Here is a 25,451-nt window from a genome sequence, read left to right as displayed (position 1 = left end):
GAACGGCGGGGCGAAGGAGGGAAAAGAGAGCATATGATAAAGAGCGCATTTTTATGTGTTTCTTTAAATAGCTAAGCTCCAATCGAATAAAGTATATATTGTAGTGAGCGATGAGCATACAGTAGCATCAATAAAATTTTGTTATAGTGACCGTGGAAAGGTGAATAATTGGCGTAGCAAATCGAATACAAAAGTATTAATGACTTCAGAGATTGGAGAAGACAATATTAATCATTGTGTTATTCATGGTTCTGTTTCGCTTTTATGACATTGGTAACCATAGCGTAAGCGGGTATTGGACGTGTTAAAAAAAAAATCGGGACGAACGTTGTGGAAAGCCGGCCTCCTCTTATCGAATCTCAGAGGCACGACTTGAAAAAGAGGGGATGATTGTCGTTAGGATCCATAGTTTTTGCAATGGGGATCACGACTGTTATTTTGACCGTCAGTACCCGTCAGCCGTTGTCCCTACGACCTGGCGCCGCGAACTTTCCCAAGTTGCTCGCCACCTACACCTACGCACGTACAGGCGTACGCATGCACGGTGCGCGTTCCGCTCCAAACGTCATCAACGTCGACGTTCTGTCCTTGTCCGTGTGTGTGTGGCGACAGCTGCAGTGGTTCGCTCGGCCGTGCTCTTCAACTCGGCTTTCAGTCTGGCACGAGTCGTCGAGCGGTGTTTGTGCGCGTAATCGCGTTTTATAACGACGCCACCTCGACGTTCACTGCGATCGCGTAAGGACGGAAACGCTGCAAAGGGGCGGGTGGGAGGGAGGGAGTAATAACGAGGACGGTGGTACATGTGCGCGCGTCATCGGTGATAAGCGTGATCATCATCGGGGGACGAGCGCGCGACCTAACCTCTTGTAGTCACGGTAGCGCGTCGGACTAGCCTGTTGGTGTAAGCGGGCCATCCTGACAGCTCGCTAGATCTCCTCCAGGGGCGTCGCTGGCCCCAAGAATGCGTCACTTGAGCGCGGCCTAAGCACGATAGGTCGAGCGACAATTAGCGAGTACAAGGGGGAGAGGCCGAGAGACGTCGAAGAAAGAAGAGTTGGAGGGAGGGAGGACGGCGCAACGGAGAACAGGACTCCTCGAGGACGATGGCTGTGGACGGACGACGGCCGCGGCCGCTCGTGGAGTCGGTGGTCCCGTTGTTGTTGCTACTAATGCTTCTGCTCATGATGACGATAATGATGCTGAGCGTCGTCGAGGCGAGCCTGTCCACGGTGCATCACGTTCGTATTCAAGGTGAGTCATTCTTCGATCGGTTTTTACGCGCGCGCGACTCACCACTCACACTTCCTCATTTTTCCGTTGTTCTTCATTTACTTAATGTGTTATTTTATTTTCCTTCTTCTTATATCTTTCTTTCGTTCGGTCGTTCGTTCTTTCTTTCTTTATTTCTTTGTTCTTTCTTACTTACGTGAGTGACGAAGACTGACTGGTAAAACGGCCTTTAAAATTTTTAATTACTGCTAGCTGCACTCTGTCGCCGGATGTTTCTGCTTACGATTCGTCTTTTATTTTGTTGCCGATTCAACTCTAATTTGACACGACGATTGGTTCAAAGGCTTTTGTGATTCTACTGTTTTCCATTTTTATTGTTTTGGTTTGCTGGTCGTGTCTTAATAGTAATCAATTACCGTGCGATGATATACGCACACGTGCCTTTTTTCGTAGAAAAATGATAGGTGTTGCTTCTCACTATGACGTTTCAAAATACAATACATTATTTTTCAATACGAGATCGGCGTATAATAAAGTTTATTATCATCCTCCATTTCACTGTAACCTTGCATTTACATTCATTATTTGACCAATTCTGATTATGCATATTTCAACATTTATAATTAGACGTTATGAATGCTACTCACGTTCTACACAATTTATAAATCCACTTAAAGAATCATTCATTCCATTTATGCCATTTGATTTAGTCAACTGGCTTTAATCGATGAATTTTAAAATCAATGGTTTTAAATAAGCAATATTTCTTATGAAATAAAATATATCGGATTATGTTTAACAGAACAAAAATCTATGTTTTCGTCGATTTCTGCATTATAAATAAATATGGGCAATTTTTTCAATAACATTTAATTCAATTATTTTGTGTTCATTTGAATGCAACCAATTTTACTGCATAAACTATGAAATAAATGCTTTCATCGAAAGGAATGTAGTTTTTCTTCATTTGTTATTTCATTATTCAAAAGCAACATATCATTATTCCGGTGATTTCATTTTCATCATTGTCAACATTTCCTGAATTTATTTAATAATTAACATTAACAGAATTAATTATTATAAATATACATTAAATTTTTTATTAAAATTTTAATATCGATAAGTTCTATACTTTTTTTGCCTATTTTGAAACTATTAGAAACGTTAATTTATTTATATAAACTTTTTTTAATTAAATATGATATTGATTTAAAGTATACTTGTTAAATGAATCTCCATTTTTCTGCCGTAGCAAAGCATCTTAGTTTACTGTGTTTTATATCAATGGCTTAAAGATAATTTCAATCTGAAAATTTTAATTGAAACATTAAAGTAATTATAATTTTAATTTCACATCAAGAAAATCACAGACAAAATAACAATATTTAGAAATTTAGTAATAGACTAAAAATTATTAACAAAACGTATTTTTATTATTCTATAGTGCTTAGGATATCCTTTCAATTTCGTTTGAAATCACATTGTAAGATAAAAATAGCGGTCATACTCTTTGATTAAGCTGAGGTGATATAGTTTTTATCAATCACAAGTTGCACACACATGCAAAGATGCATCAATACTTTGAGATTATTTTAGTTTTTAAATTATTCATAAAATTTTCAGACTTCTTAATGTTTTAATTAGACACAAAGCATGCAATTTTAGGTTGATTTCATTTGATAGTTTTTCAATATTTTAATAGCACTTTTATTAATTACTTAGATTGCAAGTAACTTAATATAAATTCAGCAGTTCTTTTAGTGTCTAGCTTTTTTTAAAATTTCAATTACTTTCAAAATACTAATTTGTGAACAATTATTTACGATTCACAATATTTAATTTTCAAAGATATTTTCTGGTTTTTCATATTTAGTCTTATGTATTTTAAATCTATGAATCTGTAAAATTTTACATGTAATTTTTTCATTACATTAATTAATTAAAAGAAAATTATATATAAATATTAAAAAATTTTATACATGTTGTTTCAAAATTTAAAGTAATGAGGAAATATTCGGTTATTAATAACGTTCTATTTTTAATACTATATTTTTTAGTTATGTTGAGAAGCAATATTAAAACTTGTTTTCCATACTTGAATTCATCACTCTTTATTGATTTCAAGTATAAAAATATATAAAATAGATAGACATCGGTGCTTTAGTCAAGGATGTAAGAATTTAGTTGTAATTGAATTTTTTGATTAAATTTATTCTATATATCATGTTAATGTAAAAAAGTTATGTGTAGTATATAAGAAATAAAAGTTTAAATTAATGAAAATTTGAGTATTGAGTATGTAAATAAACTTGCGCGTATTATATGTTCTATTTAAACAAAAAAATGTGACACTCAGCACCTACCAAGATAATTCAACAAGCTCTACTAGAGGCCCCTTAATAATGTTCTTCTTCGTTTACTTCTTTGGTAAAATAGATAATAAGTTACGTAGTCACCTGAAAATAAGTTTAAAATTATGGAAAAATTTTTTTTTGAGTAATTATTTCATACACTAGAAAGCTCGTTATAACTTTTTCCAATGGTCTATCCTGCTTTTAGTTCTACCCTCCCATTTCCGCACGGTATCTCATTTTTTCACTCTATTGTCAATATCTGGTGCACGCGGTATTTTCTCGGCTCGAGCGCTATAAACTCTGCGAGTCTCCTTCCGCTCCGGCTATTTCAAAGAAAAGCGCCATTGACTCGTTATCGTCGTAACTGTGCCCGCTTTGGGCCACCTTGTTAAGCAGACTATTACGTCAAAATGGATATAATAGTCAATATTACTGAAAAATACTTTTAATACAAAATTGGCATGCTATGCGTTGAATATTAAAAAATATAATGCTAAACACTATACCAAAGACATTTGGTAATACGTATTTTATCTACTTTCAATTCATTAACAAGTTTTAAAGACAGTAAATAGCGATTGCAGCTGCTATATCTGTGTTCTCATAAATTTATTTACCCGTAATCAAAATAACCATTATAATAATATATCATTATCATAATCGATAAAGTTTACAACGTTTCGTGTTTGGAAGAAAAAAACAATTTTCTGAAAAAAGTAGCGATGAGAACTAATTGATAAATGAAAATGCCTATTATTCTTATAAAAAAATTCTGTTCAACGTTAGAGAATTAAACGAATATTTTGTTAAAATAAATTTATCAATACATTATTAAAATGCAAACTTTCTTTTCTTGGGTATAAGAAATGATTTTTCATTAAATATAAATAACAGTTTTTATTTTAAGCTTAAAATAAAGTCGAATAAATTATCAACATATATAATAAATATCGATACAATATTTTAATTAAAAATATAAAAATTATGGATAATGGTAGAAGATGACCTCGTAGTCTTCACGCACGATTCGGATATTGTAAGAAAATATGTTAGAGAGAGAGAGAGAGAGAGCGCAAAGTAGGATTTCTGAAGGAAAGCGAGATGGAGTAATTAAATGGTGCAAAGGGAACACATAACGTCATAGAATTAATTTCCATTGTCACACAAGAGGCGGATTTAGCGTTTCTCTTTCTCCTTAAAATAACTGCAAGCCTCTAAATGTACAAAGAATTTGGGAGGGATCGTGCTATTAATATATATATATATATATATATATATATATATATAGTTGTTGGCAGGAGAGGGAGAAGTTGCCGTAAACTGAAGGCAATGGACGCCACACTAGCCTCCAAATCGGCCGAATGGTAGAAATTTATACTCTGGCCACACTGCTGCAGCGTAAATACACACCCGCCTATATTTCTTCTTCGGCTATTGTAGTACATATGTTATCTCTTTTCTTGAATCTTCCTCTCTTTTATTTTATCTAAATGTCTATCTTTACCTTTGTTTATCCGTAAATCTGTCCGTATTACGGTCTTATTGCATTAGTACGGTGAAAAGTCCTTCTTTGGAGGGTGACGACCATATGCGCTATGTAGTAGGGCAAAAAGTGATTGGAGTAATGCAGCATATGAAGCTGAATGTTTTTTCCTCCATTATTTTCATTGTCAGATGTACAAAAAATATGTCAGCAACAGTTAAAATTTTTCTTTAAAGTGACGGTATCGACGGCATCCAATTTCTGACAAACAAGGTTATAAATCTTGAGATGCGAAATAGATTAAAATTGAAAAATTCGGTATACATTCCAGTGGTAAATAATAAAAGTTACAATAAATAATTACTTAAAATTCGAAACGTTGTATTTCGATGCGTTTACTTAAGTTTGACAGTTATATCATCAAAGCGTATGTTTCAATTATAAATTTCACAATTAGTATTTGATTATATTATGACCATCATTTATATCTGATAAATGGACATTTGTCTCGTTATGTCACACTTGGAATATAAAAACAGATGTATAGTCTTATATTTTAATTATTACATAAGCGAATTAACTAAACTAAAAACTTTTGAAATTTTTATAGCTATTAACAAAATAGGATATTGTTAAAAATTTTTCATTTTATTAATAACCTTTGAAATAAGAAAGCATGCGTATTTAATTCAATTAAAAATTACATGTGAACCATTTTGTCAAATCTTAATAATACATTTAATTATATTACTTAATTATATTTTTTGTATCCTTAAAAGGTGTTTTGAATTATTTTAATATACGAGCAAAGTAAATGTGGTTGTTACAAGTATTAGAAGATCGATATCCTCAATATTAGTAACACCAGTTTGTAGACGAATTGAGGTTATTTTACAGAATACGAAGAAATTTAAAATGTATATTACCGAACTATATATGGAAGAAAGTATCCCACAAGTCATCAAAATTGGAATTATTAACTACATATTTATTAAATTAAAGTATCATATGATTTTTTTATTTTTAAGTAGACAAGGCGAGTTTTATTGTATTTTCAATAAAAAACGAAATATTATACTTTAGCCATTTTCCTTTAAAAAGTTAGTAACGTATAATGAAACTAGTGCAATTGAGATCATTTTTCAGTAATAAAAAAGTTACAATTTTTTTATGTCAAGATATCGGTATAAGTAAAAAAATAACCGAGCATCTTGCTATTGAGAGTTTCAGCAACATCCGCGGTATTTCGAAGGTCTTGAAAGTTACCTTGCGAGAATTCGTTTTCAAACGACTAAAGGATGAGTGAAACTTTTTATTACGGCCAATTTGTGTGCCCTTAACATCATAAATATTCGAATGAACGGTTTGTTAGGATTACTTCTTGAGCGGAAATGAGATCATCTTATTTGGTTGCGATAGGAAAACTGAAACGTTATTCTCATATGGCCATTATAATGTGCGTTAAATGCGCCGTACACTAGGTTTGAGCATAAATTTAAAAACTTAGTAATCGATGAGTCAGGAGCCAACCAGTACTGTCTGAATGTAATGGCTCCTTGCAATGGTCGAAAACGCATTTGAACCTAGAAAAGCATGTATGCTTGGTGAAAGTACCTATATGTTAAACGTCAAGTTTTACATGCATAGAAACTAGTTCCACCAAGATAATATGTCGATCGATTCGATTTGATACCTTTGTTTATAATCACTTGCTTCCCATGCGCATATAAAAGGATTTTATCGTTTTTCTAATACGATTGGTAGATTTTCATCATTATGTTTAGAGAGAGGCTTGTTAGTATAATAAATGACAAAGGTATTGAGAGTGAATATGCAAACAAACAATTTCTTAATCGATTATTTTAAACAATCATTTGTGAATTTTTACTACAGAAATATGAATTGTTAACTGGAGGTGGCTAGTCACTAAATTTTGATTTAAAAATATTTATAAAATATTCTTTTTTTATTTATCTACATTGATTTATTTCATTTATGAATTTATTACATTTATTACATTAATTTATTACATTTTATTATTAATGTATATGCATTAGAATATACGTAGATTTTTTAAATGTAACAATAACTTCTATTTTGTTCTTATACATCAAAATATTCCTTAACACAAAGTTTTTGAAATAGTTAAATAAACAAAAACTAAACTTTTAAAATGAAATCGTGTTCTATTTACTTATTCAGCTTAAACATGTTTTTTTTTAGTAAATTGTAATATTTTAATATCGTTATATGATTATTGATTATTTATCTGTAATGAAGAAAATAATGAGTAGATAATCGATGCTAATGAATGTAATTCAATTACATTAGCTGTCATAACAAAAAAGTAGACAGGATAAATTCGTTTCATTAAGATATAGTTCGTTAAATTTATTATATTATTCGTACATAGATTTGAGAATAATTTTGTATTATTAGGATGATGAGATTTCTATTACATAATCATAAAAATAAATTATGTAATTGACTACTTTCCTTACGATTACATTTATTGTAATTACATATAATGCATGAAATAATACATGTATAAAGAATATTGAAGAAATGTGTTAGTAATTATTTATTTTTATAACGATGAGTTATATATAATTACTAGTTGAAGTATTATATTCCTTATAATATTGAACGGCCTCTAATTTATTTTCTACATCATTCAATCTCTAAAGAAACAATGTATATTACAAAGCATTGTTTATCAGATTTAGTAAGTATGAATGAATGAAATCAATTCTTTAAATAAAATCAATTATTATTTATATAATTTAATATATCAGTTTTTATAATAATAATAATCATTATAATAATAATAATAATAATAATAATAAATAATGTTGCAAATTTTTTTAATTTCTGAATTATTACCTGCGTAATACCATAAAATCTATCACATTATATAACTACAATAAATATGTCATTCGCATAAATTACATTAATTTATGTATCCAGGACATACTTTTATTATGCCTTCACATCTTAATTACAAATTACAGAGTAAATTAATGCAAGAATAATTTTTGTTATTGATAATAATTATTAACAAATTTAGTAGGTGTACGGAAATTGTGGGTGTGTTATAATGTTGATTTTATACGGTGTACACCATTTGAGTAAAACTAACGGATATTAATTAAATACTTTTTTTTTAACTGCTCCAATAAAATATTTGTAAACTGAACATTTGTTATTACAAATATTTCACATTTTTATAAACATAGAAATGAAAAATACTACATGAATAATTATGCCCTTGATTATGTAAATCTAATTCGAAGTATATATAATATTATGATAATTAATAAAATAAAATTATAACTGATTGTTAAATAGTTTATTGCATAAAATACTAACTTATAAATACTTTTTTATTTTTATTCAATGAAATAAAAGGATTTCTTTGTATTTGTAACGTGTCCATTCTATTTTGTTTTTGTGAGTCAAAAAAGAATTAATTCATGAAAAAATTAAAATTTTTCAAAGCTTTTAAATCATTGCATCAAAAAAATTCATATATATAAGTACAAAAAAATTAATTTAAATCACGATTGTATTGTATTATTTTTTTTTGAAGACTTTGTCACAAAAAAATATTAAAAATATAAATTTTGTCTGATTTCGAAAAATAAATCTCATAATATGAAGAACATTAATATTTATTTTTTATTATAAATGTTTTAAAAATTAAAATAATTGTATTATTATAATTATAAAATGATACCTCATGTTAAGAATATTATATAAATCATATTTTATTAGTAAAATGATAGAAAATATTAAAGTCAACTCATTGAATATTTTCTTGGGAACAATATGGTTCTTTTCATATTGAAAAATTTCTCATTTCCTAATAAGAAATAATTTTTAATCGTGTTTGATTGCATTTGTTTGTCTGTATTTTGAAGTAGAATATGTTTTTTAAAGAAATTTTCTATGTAAGTTTATAAAACTCTCTTTTTTTTTTAAGATTCTCTGAAATTCTATTTTAATTTTCAATTTTAGTTATACAATCCTTCATATTAATGTATAATATTGGCAAAAATTTTAATGTTAAGTCATAATATATTATTGATTACATTGTAATTAAAAATTATAAAAACGTCAATAATAATTTATTTATGTAATACCTTACATACGTTTTACAAATTATTTTTATTTGTTGATTTTTATTTTAGTAATGTGAAAATGTGAAGTAAATGTTCGAATATGTAGTTGCGGTTTTGACAACATAAACCTTTATTAATAATAATAATAATTATGAATTGTAATGATACGATAAAAATCTATTCATAATATTTTATTTGAATATTGGATCATCAGTATTCAGAATTTTTTTTATGTTGTTGATTGTTTTTTTACTTGTAAAATAATTATTGATAAACTTATTTTCAATAGAACTTGTAAAAAGTTTTTGATTTAAAGACATAACGAAAATTTCAAACATTGAAAGTAAATAAGTTCCTTATGCATTTATAGAATATTTTTAAATATGTTTTAAAATGATAGTAAAAATTATTATAGAAATAGGCAATACAGAAATATGTAAAATAGGGAAAAGAGATAGTTTATGAATATCGATTTTGTGTATCAATAGCTTAATAAAATTGAATTATTTAAAAAGTGTTATTTGGAAATTAGACGCAATCAGATTTATGATTATTTTTCAATACCGTGTTCATACTTAATTGTGTTATACACTTGATATGTAATTTGTTTATGTCGATAAATTAATTTAACTCGAGTTATATAGTAATGATTGATTAGTTTAGTTATCAGGGACTAGGTAGATTAGAAAATTTCCAGTTCCAATCTTGAAACCCACTTGACTGTCTAAGCTGTCCGGCAATGTATGCTCTTGTTCATTCCCGAAAAATTATGATGTCATTACGCACTTCGGCGGCCATGAATTAAAGGAAAAAGTGTTTTGTTAATTAGAACTGTAGTTTGTTTTGTTCGTTACGTAGACCGAGTGTGAATATGTATTTCGTGAAAACAAGTTATAAAATTTTTAATAGGTTAGTACTGCTTTGTAGATATTACTCTGTTGCAGTTTTAACGAATACTATCACAGTGCGACGTGGTTTAATAATTTCGATAGGGATTACCATGCCTTATAAACAATTATTAAGATATACTAATTAAAAATTTTTTTGAAGATAATTATTCATTATTCATTGTTCTGTGGTTAATCATTTAATAGTGTTTTCTATTTATTTATAATATTTAATTACTTGTTTTGTTTAAGAATATATTATTGATATAGTTTATATTACATATTACAATGTTATGCATTATCGAGGTAAAAATATTAAAAATATTTTTATTTGATTACATGGTCTATATACTGAGTATGCGGTATAATAAAAATAAATATATATAAAAAATAATTTTGCTAAATAATATAAGTTGGTATATTCGCAAAAGCAATATATATGTAATTTGGTTGCTCAGTAATAATTTGTAAAAAAAATTATAAACCGAATTACAAACTTAATTTACAGTGTATTTAACGAGGTAACAGATTGTTTTATATAATAATTGCTTATGACTTGAATTGAATGTGTATTAATTTTGTTCTTATTCAAATTCTTATTCAAATAAAACTCAAGTTTTATGTGATTATTAATTAGCATCATAAAAATATAAGTCTTTATAAGGTTATTTTAACATATCTGGATAATAATTAAGCGTGCTAAAAAATTTTTAATGAAAATTGATAAGAAGTTCGATTTAATATTGAAAAAATATAAGTTGTATGACGTATTTTTGTTGTAAAGACAAAGATTGCCTGTGGTGTGTTACATTTTTTCACGTAAAAATCACCTCGCATTTGAATAATCAGGACTTAAAAATATTTATGTGATAATAATTTTTTCCGATATTCATATATTTTATTTAATAAAGAGAGAGAGAGAGAGAGAGAGAGAGAGAGAAGCTAAAATACGTAGAAGATAAAACAAAAACAAAATAGCAAAAATACCGGAAATGAAATAGTAAAATGCTTTAGTAGGTGGAGGCCTGGTGTTCTTAAAATGCCTGCATTATGCTCGTGTCCGTGCGAAGATAATTGCGAGTCTTAAAAGTAAGATGAGAAGAAAGGAAAGTGGCTCGGCGGCTCTTAAAGCCTTGTCGGACAAAAAGCATTTGAATACTAAGAGTCCACGATTCGCGCTTGTTACAAGCCATTGCTAGTTGGCATCAGGCCCTCGACAGATTTCAAAGTGCGCGCGGCTTAGTTCGCTATTGGTAAATGTGGGTCGTGAATGACGGTGGCGGATCATGCGCCTCTACGCAGGCGCGCACGTTATTCCGTTGGACAACGCTACGAGGTCGGTGCTTAACGGCGTTCATCGACGCCCATCTAACTGTGAAATATGTATAAGCTAACTCACTAGTCGTTGCGAAACTCACGTTCATTTGTTGGCCACCGCCTTGGTCTTTCTTCGAATCGAGCATTGGCTTTGTCTCGGATAGAAATGGAGGAAGGGAGACGATCATGACTTTTTCTCTAATCTACTCCATACTTTCGAGAAAAGCAACACTTCTACTGAATCTAGATTCACCATAGAGAAGTAAGAATCAACTTGCGCTCTTATCGATAGGATTTTTTTCCGAAAACGAGCCTCTCATTTCATGGTTATGCGTTTGCGTAGCGAATTATTTGGTGGCTTAGTTTTTAAAGTGATTTCAGTGTTATAAATAATTATTAATGAAGCTATGGCATTTAGAAATCAAAAATTGTTTTTATTGTTTTTTTAAAATTTTTTAAGGGATTTTTTCTTTCTTTCATATTAAACTTAATATAAATATGATATATGTAGATTTATTTTTAATCTTAATAACAATTAAATGTTCTCAAATGTATCAATTAGAATTATAATAAAAATCTAAATACTTTGAGTACTTTTATTTAATACGTATTCAATTTATATTATTTCCAAGGCAGAACAACTATATTTAGAAAATAACAAAACAAGATTCATTTAAAAAATATCAGAAAATGCTAAAATATTGAAAAAAAACGTGCCCATAAAATGGATTCTAAATAATAAATAGATATACAAATAATATAATAATTATTTATACTAAAATACCTAAAATATTTTTTAAAAAATACTTAAGAATATCGGTATAATTTTCGTATATATTACATTTATAATTATAATTTTATCAAAGTAATTATTAATATGACAAAATTATTAATAAATGTTTTGAAGTTAAAAATTAATCCAATTAAGCGTAAACCTTTAAACGTTTACATTATAACTTTAACAATTATCAATTTTTTAATAAACTATTTTTATTACTAATATATTTAATACTAAAGAAATTTAATAACGTGACATAACTACTAAAGTGCTTATATAATTGACATTTATAGTCAAGTAATTAAAATAAAAATAAAATAATAATAAGATAAGAATGACTAATTTCAATTATAAGTTTGAATAATCATACCTAAACTTTCACTAAATAATGAAACATGTTTTCGTTAAACGATTGATTATTTCAAATAAGTATTAAAGATTAGGGTGTAAATAAAATTTAATCAAATAAAAACACTGTAAGGATAATTCCAGATTTTCCAGCAGTAATATTTTTATCAACAAATTAAAATTAAGAAATTTGTTCATATAACATGTTATTTCATACATTAAAATTGTTATCTTTATTTATAATTAAATTATGATAAAAAAATAGTAATTATTTAAAAGTGCAAGTTTCCAACAAATTAAATAAAAATATTATTGAACCATTTTGCTAATTCTTCTCTACTGTATTTAATTAAAATTATTTTTAATTTTTAATAATAATAATAATAAAAGTATTTGATTAACATTATTTTTGAAAGAAAACAACTAATTGAAAATACAAAAAATACAAAAAATTTTTTGTATATTATATATCTAATATATGATAATTTTTATAAATTAAATATTATTTTCGATTACTGATAAAAATCAGCTAATTTATATTTGTACGATAACAAATAACATTATGCTAAATTATTATAATTATAATCGTTTGACACTGTAAAAAAATGAAGTCAAGTATAAAAATTGCAAGAACTGTTACAAATGCATTGGAATGATATAGGTAATTATTTTAATTAATTAATCTTTTTTATAATTAAAACATATTCAAACTATAATTTATATAATTTAAACTACAAAAATAAACAGTTTTTTATCTTTTGATAAGCAAAATGTATTAAATAATTATGGATTTGTTTATATACTGTTTCTTGATTTTAACTATCTTCACTAACCATTCGAAGATATAAGGATATAATGATATGTAATATATATGTTGATTTTAAATAAATCAACATTTTTCTTCAGTTGTTTTTAAAAGAGATCATTTGTGTTATCTTATAATTATTGTATATATTGTGTTATTATCGTATCCTGTTATATTTCAATTTATTTAATTTATTTTTATATTTGTTTTTTATTAAATTCTTTATTACTTAATATTTTTACGTGATTTAAAAAATTTCTAATTTTAGATATATTTTTTATTCAATTTAATTATAATAATCCAACAATTATTATAATATTAACGAAGAAATATTATGAATTATATTCTATATACATAGCTTATGAAGTTATAATTTATTTTAAAAGTAATATTCTCTATTATGTTAAAGAAAATAATAAAAAATCTTATTATAGTTATTTAAGAACGTCGCAGTTGATTAAATTACTACAATTTATAATAAATTAATAAAAAATTTATCTACATAATTAATATACCGTTAAACTATGATAAAGTATATCAACCAACTAAGGAGAATTGAGATGTTTAAAGTAACAAAACAAGAAATAAAATTAAATATTAATATATGATGAAACTGTTTTTATTATTATAAAAACAAATTTTTGTAACATAAGAGTTACGATGTATCAAGTACAGGTTTTTGCTGAGTATGTGTCAAATGTTTAGCACTTATTAGAAATTTTACTACAAGAAAATTTTTTAAATAATACGCCATAGTTTTATGCTAATCTAATTAACAGTCTTGAATTTTCCTATTTGAAAAATTTATGTAAAACAACATTGTTAAACGATATTTTTTTGTATTGCAATTTAAGAAACCTGCCATGTATCAACTGGGCATTGGTTGGTAATTTTGTTTAGTTTTCTGTTTTGTATTATTAATCAACGCTTATGACTTACCGGCAATATTTTTTAGGCTACATAATTCCGAGAAACCTCAGTTAAGAAATATAATTGTATAACTTCATCTTCTTATTTGCTGGCTTGAGAAATAAAAATAAATATTCTCTTCTATATTTTACGACTTACTAATAATGAAAAATCTCCTTTGTATAGAAATTATTGTTAAACAGGTGCCACGTTCGAGTATTTGAACAAAGAAAGATATAATATAATACAACATTCGTATTTCGGATCGAGAATGCACATCACCAATTTGTTTTGAGAATAGAAAAGATATGTTTCCAGGAGAAAATCATTTAAATAGACATGTTGTATCAAGAAATTTTCTTTTAAAAAATTCAGAACTACAACTAAAGTAACAATACTAATAAAACCAATAAAAGTGACAATAATTATATTTAAGGTATATTAGCAAAGTTTAAAATGAATTTGTATAATATTAACATATATATTTATTTTTATATGAACTATACAACAATTATGATTTTCTACGGAATGTACGTATGCACATGTGTGTAAATACATATAATTTATAAAATCTTATATAACTTATCTGATGCATAATTGAAACAAATATATATATATGTTTGATTTTTTTGAAATTTTGAATTAAAATAAACTTTTTTTATTAATACATTTGAAATTGTAAGGTAGAGTTCCAATGGTGGAGATTTTATTAATTGAATGATGAAAAATTATATAAAAATTACATTACATTACATATTTTAAATACATCCTTATATACTGATGAAAATTGAAAAATTTTGAAAATGTTGATTATTCAATAAATTATGAAAAGGATGCATTTTTAATAATATTGATAATAATATATACATATATTTTTATTGAAGAAATCAATATAGTAACTGTTACTTAATATTTTTCCTATTATTTAGTGATATAGAAATTGCTCATATGCTTTTTGACGTTGTAATAATTATTGACAATTAAATATTCGTATTACTTCGTATATAGGTATTATTCGTAAGGATTTATTATTGATTCTATCGTATAATTTGCATTACTGTGGAATAAATGTGATCAGTATCTTCACTTGGCCAATATCTATTTACGAATTTCATTTCTTCTTTTAATATAATAGCTTTTCAAATATACAATTAAGCAATATTGAATTTTTGAAAATAAAGCGTTGACTGAATTAAGTAATATTGGAGAATAAAAAAAAAATATTTTTTTTTCATCAATTTCACTAAGTAATTCTCGCTTCTGCATATTTTGTAGTAACATTGCCTTAGTATTAAAGCTTCGTCTTAAAGCACAAAATGTTAAAATCCATTCATTAAATTAATTAAAATTTTATAATCAAGTTATATTCAATAATCCACAATAAAAAAAGGAAAGCGTTAATTAACGCTAATTACAAATATATGTTTATTTTACATCTGCGTATAATAACAGATATTTTTAATCAGTACAGTAAGGGCATATAAAATAAAAATAATATTGTATAATAGTACAATTACAGTAATACAGTATAATTCTTGTATATTCTAATGTAGTATCCAGAAGAAAATAAATGATCTATCAGTGTGTATGTTCTTTTATATTGAATTTCAATTTTGAAGGATCTTAATATTTTTCGTGGTTTCCTTTTAGCCTGTTTGCAAGTCAAGAAAATCTCATTTTGACCAAACCCTACCATAAATCTGTCAGTCAAGGGACGTTGCCTGTAGGACAAAACAATATACCAAGTTCGTTTTTGATGTGTCGTTGGAATTTTCCATTGCTTAGGCAGACATTTCAGTTTGCATTCTTGTTTTCTTTAGCTATACGTATTATTTGAACAGTAATTTTTGCAAATCTTGAAAATGAATACGTTAAAAAGAACATGCTTAAAACTAATAAAAATTATTGAATTAGTGAATATTGAATTTCTATTACATAATATTTTTATTAATATTTAGATTCTTGACAAATGAGAATCGATTATAAAGTATTATTTTAGAATATATTAAATTTTTAAATAATGTATTAATAAAAATAAAATATTATTAAATTTATTATTAAAAATTGACAACTATTAAAACATCATTGATTAATTATATAACAATATATAATCTTTAGATAGATTGATAATATATAGATATCTCTTTATTTAATAGATATCTTATAATAATATTAGTTATACGCTTTATTTTTATGATATCCTGTTAATTAATAAGTTTAATTGCATACTAATAAAGAATTTGATTTTTTTGTTAAAAGCAGTTTAGATATAACAAAAATTTTATAATAAAATCGAGGTATAATTTATGTAATAAAAATTATGTAATTTGTATTAATTGTAAGTTCAATATTTGTTAGATATATCTCGTATTTTCAGAAAAATTTCAATTAATGTATAGTACAATAAATTTTTTTAAAAAAATATATGTAAAAGTGAAATGTTAAAATATTGCTTATTTAAATTTTAAATCGAATGACTAAAAGTGAGATTTTTAATATTTATTTTTTTTACAACAATTATTAATTATTATAAAATTAATTTAAAAATATAATTTAATTTTAATTTCTTAGATACTAAGAAAATTCTTAAACATTTATAAAACAAAATGTCTAAAATTGATTGTTTAATATTGTTTCTTAATGGAGCAAAAGATTGTATAAAAAGCGTAGAATACTTATAATTTGATATATTCATAAACCGAACACGAATGTTACTGTATATTTTAAATAAAATTAATAATGTCTGTTTTAAACTACAAATGAAATTACATTACAATAATAATAATTGAGATATAGAATTTTTTTATGAGTATATTTTTATTGTTTTACCTTTCTGAATTACTCTAATATCAGTGAAAATTTGATTATTTTTACTTTATGAATATCATAATAGTGTATTTAATAACTATATTAAATAAATGACATGAATTAGCGGCCAGAACTTGACAAAAACGAGCATTAGCGCAACTAACTCGAAATGACGTAAATGATCGAACCTATTAGATAGTTAAAAATTACAGCAACAAACATTAAAACTACCGTCAAACTACTCGTTATCATATATTATCAATGCTGATTACGCATGTTCGCGAAAATAACAGCTTAGCACATTGTAATGTCAGCAAGAATTAGCGAGCTGTATAAATTAGTAGTGACTCATACAGTCATGTAACAGCATCTCGTATAATTATGTGCATTTGCTTAGGCACAATTAAAAAATAAGGCAGTTACAGGATACACTTCTAAAAGGCACTTAATGATATCGTTATTTTAATTTTTACTAGTACTTCTAGTTAATTTGCAGGAATAATACCATGCGATTTAGTTTATTTTCTCGTTAATATAATTTTAGGATTATTTAAGATGTATTATTAAAGAAATTTACATCACTAACTACGTTTACAGTATATTAGGAGGAAAACGTATTAATGTTCTTATTTGTAAAACTTTCTCTTTTCACAATTTTTATCAATTGATTTATAGCAATTTTATATTTTATATTACTATTTTATACAGTGCATCATTGAAAATATATAATATTAAAAATAAAATAATTTTTACCTAAATTTAAAAAAAAATTTGAATGATCTATTATCAATTTTTCAAAAATTTCAGTTAAAATAATTCCTTACAAACGATAAAGCTATTCTTTTTTTAATAATTGGTTTAATGCATTTAAAATTAAAGTGAATCAATATTTATGATATTTAGTGTTCAAACTTAATATTTATTATTTTTAGTTCATTTAAATTGTGATATAGTTTTATGCAGAGGTCTATATAAAATTATTATTTATCAGTTATTTTACACTAATAAGTAAGAATTAATCTTCATATATTTGATGTACTTTATACTATCTTTATACTATAAGCTATTATGTGGCTTTCGACTATTAAAGTCGTTTTTGACAAGAATAGAAGTGCTTCATTATTTTTCACAATTTATATACACAATAATTAAATTGTTTCTGTTATGTGTATTTTACTACATCTTAATTTATTTAATCGACCGTAACTAATGTTTAAAAAGGTACCTATTGGAAAGCAGCAATAATTACAACTACACAGATATTGATGCAAATGTCGACGACAGCTTCTGGTGACGGTGTAACATTAATTGCACTAATTAGAAGATCATGTGGGTTTGGAAAACAAATGCTGTATTTATGGCTTTTGCCTTCGTTGAATTAAAAACTTAAGAATCTCTCGTGAAAAAGAGCAAATCGTTACATGAGGGAAGTTTGTTCATTGATAGGTATAAGCAATTGACTTCGATCATTCCCCTTTTTAATCATGCGTTTATAGAGTATTGATACATATTTATGTGAAAATCTTACGATACCTATAATTATAAGAATATAATTTAACTATCTTCATGATTCCAGCATTTAACAACTAATACGTATTATTTCAATTTATTGTATTTCTAAAGATGTCAGAACATTCAATGAATGACAATTCCATCATAAATATAAACTTAATTTTGTCCTTAAATTTAATATTTCGAGTCTTTCTTTTTTTATTTGATTATATTATACATTATTCGTTGAAGATTTCACTCTTCATTTAAAAAATACGTTATACTCGTATAGTTGGTTAGCATGTATATATTTTGCATTTGAATGAAAAGTTGAAGAAGTTGCAAAGATCATTTTTAATAAGGACTGCCCTATTAATTAGCTATTCAATTATTTTTATTTTTAATTGAAATTTGCAATATTAACTCAATAATATATTGTTTAAAAATATCGACTTATAGTATTTTAGAAAAAGTATATTTTGTTAAAATGTATAATATCTTCTTGGAAGTTTTTTTCATTATTATCTGTATGGGAGTGTATAATAGGTAGTGTATAGCAGGACTTTTTGTTTTCAAATAACTGAAAAAATATACTAGTTAATAAAAATATTAACTAAGTGAATTACAATTAGAAGTTAATTGGATATAACAAGAATTTTGTTCACAGTTGATGCTCGTTTTTTATAAAATTGTGTTTTATCTGCTAATGAATATAAAATTAAAATTAAAATTTTTTAATTATTTATTAAAAACATTTGTAATGAACTATTAATTATTTTTTTATAAAAAAATATATACGAATATTTTAATAAAAGTTATCATTATTATTATATATTTTTAATATTTATGTCAAATATATTTATTAATAAGACCAAAGATGAAAATATTTTCATATGCAAAATCAATTATATAAATTCTAGTTTATACATCATTGCACTAATAACGACATAAATTAATGAGACTCTTAATTTGTATAGTAAAAGTAATAAAATGGAATATTTTATTTTCTATTAAAACTTATAAATATATAGAAATTCAAAATGTAGCTACGACAATTCTGTGTGATTATTAAAATAGTATACATTTCTAGAATCTGACAAGTTCTTAATTTGTATATGCCTAAATAGATATATTGAATTTATGACATAAAATCTCTTTATGCTTATGTTCATCATGAATTGAAAGGGACATCAAGAAAGAATTATTTGTCACAAAACTATGATACTAAATATGTCTAGATTTAGTTCACTTATAAATTATTAATAATTTGGTAGAGATTCAGCTTCAAGTAGCTTAATCATCTGTAAATTCTGTGTATCGCCGAAAGTGATTTTTTGGCTTTACCTTCATTTCCGAATATTTAAATAGTTTCGGTTTTTCTTCAAAAACTTTCCTTTCTTTTAACATCCTTATTATTTATCCGTTATGCGTAACAACTTCATACTCATCTGCACACACCTGCGTGACTGATGATTTTAACTTTTTTTCGTTTTTTCTTTTTTTTATCTTTTTGCACACATCTGTCATCTTTCAACGCTACGAGTGCACAAAGTGAATCGTAAAGTGGAAAATATTAAAATTATATTGGCATATTAATATATTTATATTTTTATTATATTTCTATGTTTCCTTTCATAATTTTTATTCAGAAAGACAACATAACATAGTACATTGAGGTACCAAATAAATGTAAACTATGATTAATGATATTTATATGTTTTATATCAGCATATTTATATATCTTATTGCTACAGTTAATGCATAGGTGAAATATTTATTTAATATATCTTGTGGAGTACTTAACCTTTTCAAAATTACTTTATACCATTAAATATATCATTTCCATTTCATATTAATAATATAATTTATTTTAATGTAATTATACATCTTTATTACAAACATTATGTACACAAATATATTTATATACCAAAGTTTGTGTATTTATAGGTGATAACTTTTGTGTGAACATAGTTTCGATTTTTAGTTATTGAGATTAAAAAAAAACATAAGAAATACTTGATTTATACGCATATATGTTTTGTCTATTACACTACGTTGTTATATTATTAATTTTTACGTTGTCAAAAGAAAAATGTGGATACAATCGATTTAAAATAATCAGCGTTAACAATCGAAGGAAATAAATTATTCAAACTCGTTTGTCTCTTTTTTTTTACATGTGTATGTATATTTCTATAATTTCAGCGATGTAAATATAAAATATTATATTACAATATTATACTTTACTTTAAATAACAAATATCTTTTATTTTTGTTTCAGGTATGTAGCTGCTAGAATTTTTTACATGAAATATATTCAGATGAAGTATAAAAGCGAGCCTTTTACGTATGTAAAACGGGAAAAAATAAATTGTATATTATAACAATATTTTTTTTTAAAGTATTTTTAATGAAAAAATTAATCAACATAAGTTTATTGATATATCATAAAATATGTATAAACATTAGTGTGGAAGTACTAAAAATAATATTTCGAAGCAGAGGCAATGTAAGATGTCTTCCGGTTTAAATTTAAAAATCAATTAAATATTATGTTCAAATATAAAAATATAATTAAAAATATCGTTGTATTAGTTTTGATTATTATTATTTATTTTTATTTCAGTCTTTTTTACGTGAACTTATTAATCCTTTGATCAGAACTTACTTGAACTCCATGGAAATATGTATTCTTAGTTTGATGCATTCTGTGTGTTCAAATAGACAACACTAATCTGATTTATTTAATTTACATTATGTAGAGTTTTACACTTGCTTTGCTTTACGAAACAGTCGATAATGCTTCACATTATTAAACAATCCATAAACAAAACCTTTCATACATAAGCATCGTGTATTTATTGAAGTTCCCTTTTATAGTTAAATATTTGACAGCATACATATTCTTCAATAAAATATAATTCAATAACATAATAGATATTATTTAAATAAAATTTAAATAAAATAAAATTACAAAATCGCACACAAATATATTATTTTGATTCTATTATTATAAATACATGTTCAATATATCGCATGTCAGCTATACAAGTACTTTAAAGATTAGTATCGTATGCACATAGTAATAAGTTATATTTTATTTTTTACGATAGCGCGTTTTTTTTTGCCACCAGCTATTTATTAGTGAAAAAATACGTGACCTTAGGGTTTGCCTGGCGCATGGAGACAGTTGTTATCATTATATCATTAATTCCAAAGCGCTGGATACTTCCACAAGTGAAACTCATCAACACGGCTTTGATTGGTTTTATAATAACTATAAGACTGATCAAATTACATCTGTTATTTTTTTTACTTTACAGATTTCAGTTTTGTACATTTATAAAATTAAAAGAATATGTTATTAAATAATTTAAAATATTTATAATTACTTGAAATAATTAATTAACGGCTTCGATTTTATTTATGCAAAACATAAATAAAAACATTGTTTTTATATAGAAAATAATCTGACAATGAAATACAGAAGAAAATCCGTAAGATTCAATAGAAATTTTTACTTATTTTTTGTAATTGCAAATTTATGAAAAGATGATAACCAAGAACGCAGAATATTCATTTAGGTAGAATTTAATTTATGTAAAAAGTTTACTAAAATAATAATGAAAATCTTTTTATGAAATCTACTATATACTCTAATATATTTATAATTTGAATAAAATAAAAATAAAAAAGTGTAATTGCTAATTAAAGTATTTAAAGATGGATTTAAATTTAAGAAAAATTTTACATCAAATGGGCATTATTTTACAATCTAATTCTAACAAAGAATGGAATGTTCATAATTACAAGACGATTACACGTGCTAGTGTATAATGTTAAGTATAGGCATTATAATTATCAAAATGGTAGATAAATTCAATTATAAATTTTTTTTTTTAATCTTACACAAACCACTGAATAGTTAAGCAAATCAGTGAATAGTACAATAGTTTCTCTTATATATGATGGATAAACATTATTACTCGTTACAATTCTAGATATTAGGACGGAGAACTTTCTACAAACTTTCTATGAAATCTTACACATAAACTTCCTTTATAAAACACAACATTGGATTTTTATCAATAAAAATAAAATGAAATTAGTTAAAAAATAAAAAAATTCACAACCCGTGGATTTTTTTACAGATATTAGTTAACATTTAAAAAATATAAATCTTTTCAATAATTCCTGGTTTCAAAATTAAATAAATATAACTAAAGGGGAAGAAGCTTTTAGTAATCATGGAATTCTTGTTGCTGATGTAAAATAATCTTTGTAGACGCATGTAATGCAAATACATAAACTACTATGAACGGAGATTTTTTTAAGGTTAGTGACAGATTTTTTTAACTTTTGCATTTTTCTGTCTTTATTCGTGGTTATTTCGATTGAGAGGTAATGCGCCATTATTGCTGCACGATTTATCTTCTCTGTTTGTTATGCTTGTGTTATGGCGACAACGGTAAATGTCTCGCTGCATCTGAAGAAATGTACATAGCGCGAAACTTCTCACTCCTCCCAACTCTAAATATTATCTTTAGCTTGATGTTCCAGAAAAATTTAAATACCGGAGCATTGATATTAGTAGGTAATATTTGCTAGGATGTAATACAATTACGTGCCTGTGACTTTCTAGTTAATTTTAGTTGATGATTAGAAAATTTAGATAATTCGCTTTTAGCTACATTGATTTCATTAAATTTTCATATTAAAAGTATGAGCAGATATTTCTATTGTTAGAATGTTATTCCGAATTAATGTAAATTTCTATTTAAGTTATTTAATAACTCGTTTATGTTTGCAAACAGCATACAACCATTACTCATAAAGTTTATTCGATATATATTTATAAATCTATTTGAAGGTATGATAAAGTATATATTATAAGGACTATAAGTAGTTAATAAATATTTTGAAATGAAAATTTCATTTACATATCGCTCACTGTAAATTTTTAAATCTATTAAATTAAATCATGTTGCTGGCTTCAGTTAAAAAATTAATTTATAAAGTTAAATAATATTAAGTGTAATGTTGATTTATAGTATATAATATATTTATTGTATTTATAGTTTTATTTATATAGTATATAATATATAGTTTATAGTATATAATATAAAACGTGACTTATAGTAAAGTTGCATTAAAGCTAATAATTCGCTATTGAATTTTAATTAATTGATTCTATCAAAGATAATATAAGAAATGTTTTCATTTGGTTTCATAGGATGAGTTATTACATACGCACACAAGTAGATAGTTGCAGTAAATGTGAGCCTAGTTTTTCCTGCTAATGTATTGCTGCGTCAGCAGCAGCACAGATGCATCCAGAAATGCTTGCAGCCAACATGGCGGATGTTGCCACAAGCAGACCTTAAGAATCATCTCCCTTCCACTCTTTCACTCTCTCTCTTGCTCTCTTTCTCTCCCCCTCTTCTGAATTTTTTTTTCACACGTGTACATGATTTTTCTTATTTTTTGTGTGGCGTGCCTAGTAGCGATGAGGTTCTCTTAAAACTTGGAACTTTGTGAGATCTCGAGGATCTGAATTATTGAAATATCGCTTTTTTGTGTTTACTGGCATATAATATTGATATTTGAATTCAAGCACATTTCATTTTTTATGCTTAAGACTATGATCTAGATTTTGTTTTATTAGTAATGAAAAACTATTGATATGTTGCTTTTTTTTTAATCACCGTCCATAAAAATAAATTTCTTTTAAATCTTTGAATATCCTTTATGATAATAATTCGACCGACGTAAACAATTTGGCTACGATCGTTCTTTAAACTGAATTTAATAAAATATTATTGTTTATATAATAATTATTTGAAATTTTTATAAACCTTTTATTTGAAACCTTTTATAAAATAAGCAGTATCACAATAAATTAATTAAATTAATTATTTTACATTAATTTATTTAAAAATATGGTCTTCGTAGGGCGTACTGAGAATATTGCATTTATAAAATTATAAATTTAGAAAATTATTTCATATACCATTAGATGAATAACGTAAGCTTGTTATGTATTTATATATTTTAATTTACTACATACAATTTCCTTAATCAAAATAATTTGCTTTGTGATTTTTATAAAATATATTTATATAACTCTTTACATAGCAAAAAATTTCTTTATGTTATAAATGAATATTAATGCAATGAAAGCATTCAAATTTAAAAAAGTTAAGTAAATTAATTTTCACATTAATACTTAATTTTTATTTAATTTACTTTTGGTATTGGTAAAAGTGTAAGCCTCAAATTTTATGCTACGTAAAAGCAGTGTAAAGGAATGTTTTCTCTCTATTTATAAAATTTTCTAATGAGCAAGTATTTGCCAATACGTAGAAATATTTACAAAATCTACCCAAATATGAAAGTTATCTTTCATTATTATGCCTGAATAGTTTATTTAAAAAAAACTTTAATGAGTTAACTTTTACTTAGTACTTGTATAAGTACTATTTGTATTATATACCATGTAAAATATATATTACTTATTTATCAATATGTTCTCTAAATAGCTTTAGAGAAGTGAAAATATTTTTTATTTTTAATTACTAAGATTATAATTTTAATTTTAAATAATAAATCTTTTTGTTTTACATACTTCGTCATTTAGTTAAAAATATTTGTATTGTATGTTTTTTTGAGCAATGACTTCGCATTAAGTACTTAAAAATTAAGTAAAAATGTTACAAAACTTTATTATTTTAGAAATATTTGTTTTTTATAAAAGTAAAAATTTTGCATTTGATAATTCAAATGACGTTAATAGAACAATAACACGTTCATTGAAAATATTTGCAAGCATTGTAATAATGTGATTGAATTAAATAAATAATTTTGTATCTAGTTTGAAAAAATCTCTGCATCATACTTATGTAAATTAATAATTAAGTAGC

The 25,451-nt window shown here is 25.4% G+C and overlaps 2 protein-coding genes across 2 annotated transcripts in view; one reads left to right on the top strand and one right to left on the bottom strand.

The window, feature by feature from the left end:
• Positions 1-1,574, bottom strand: part of LOC105361434 (UPF0704 protein C6orf165 homolog) — a 12,472-nt gene extending 10,898 nt beyond the window's left edge. The window contains exon 1 of the mRNA XM_011498607.1: positions 1,427-1,574. The gene's annotated coding sequence lies outside the window, so the exon portion shown is untranslated. The remainder of the gene's footprint in view (positions 1-1,426) is intronic.
• Meltrin (disintegrin and metalloproteinase domain-containing protein meltrin) overlaps positions 759-25,451 on the top strand; it is an 87,424-nt gene continuing 62,731 nt past the window's right edge. Inside the window, exon 1 of the mRNA XM_011498922.1 lies at positions 759-1,251. Coding sequence (XP_011497224.1) covers positions 1,104-1,251 — 148 coding nt within the window. The 5' untranslated portion in view covers positions 759-1,103. The remainder of the gene's footprint in view (positions 1,252-25,451) is intronic.

This window comes from Ceratosolen solmsi, unplaced genomic scaffold (genome assembly GCF_000503995.2).
Source record: "Ceratosolen solmsi marchali unplaced genomic scaffold, CerSol_1.0 scaffold30, whole genome shotgun sequence".
Lineage (NCBI taxonomy): Eukaryota > Metazoa > Arthropoda > Insecta > Hymenoptera > Agaonidae > Ceratosolen > Ceratosolen solmsi.
Note: the sequence above shows the minus strand (reverse complement) of the source record. Positions and strands in the feature narration are given on the sequence as shown.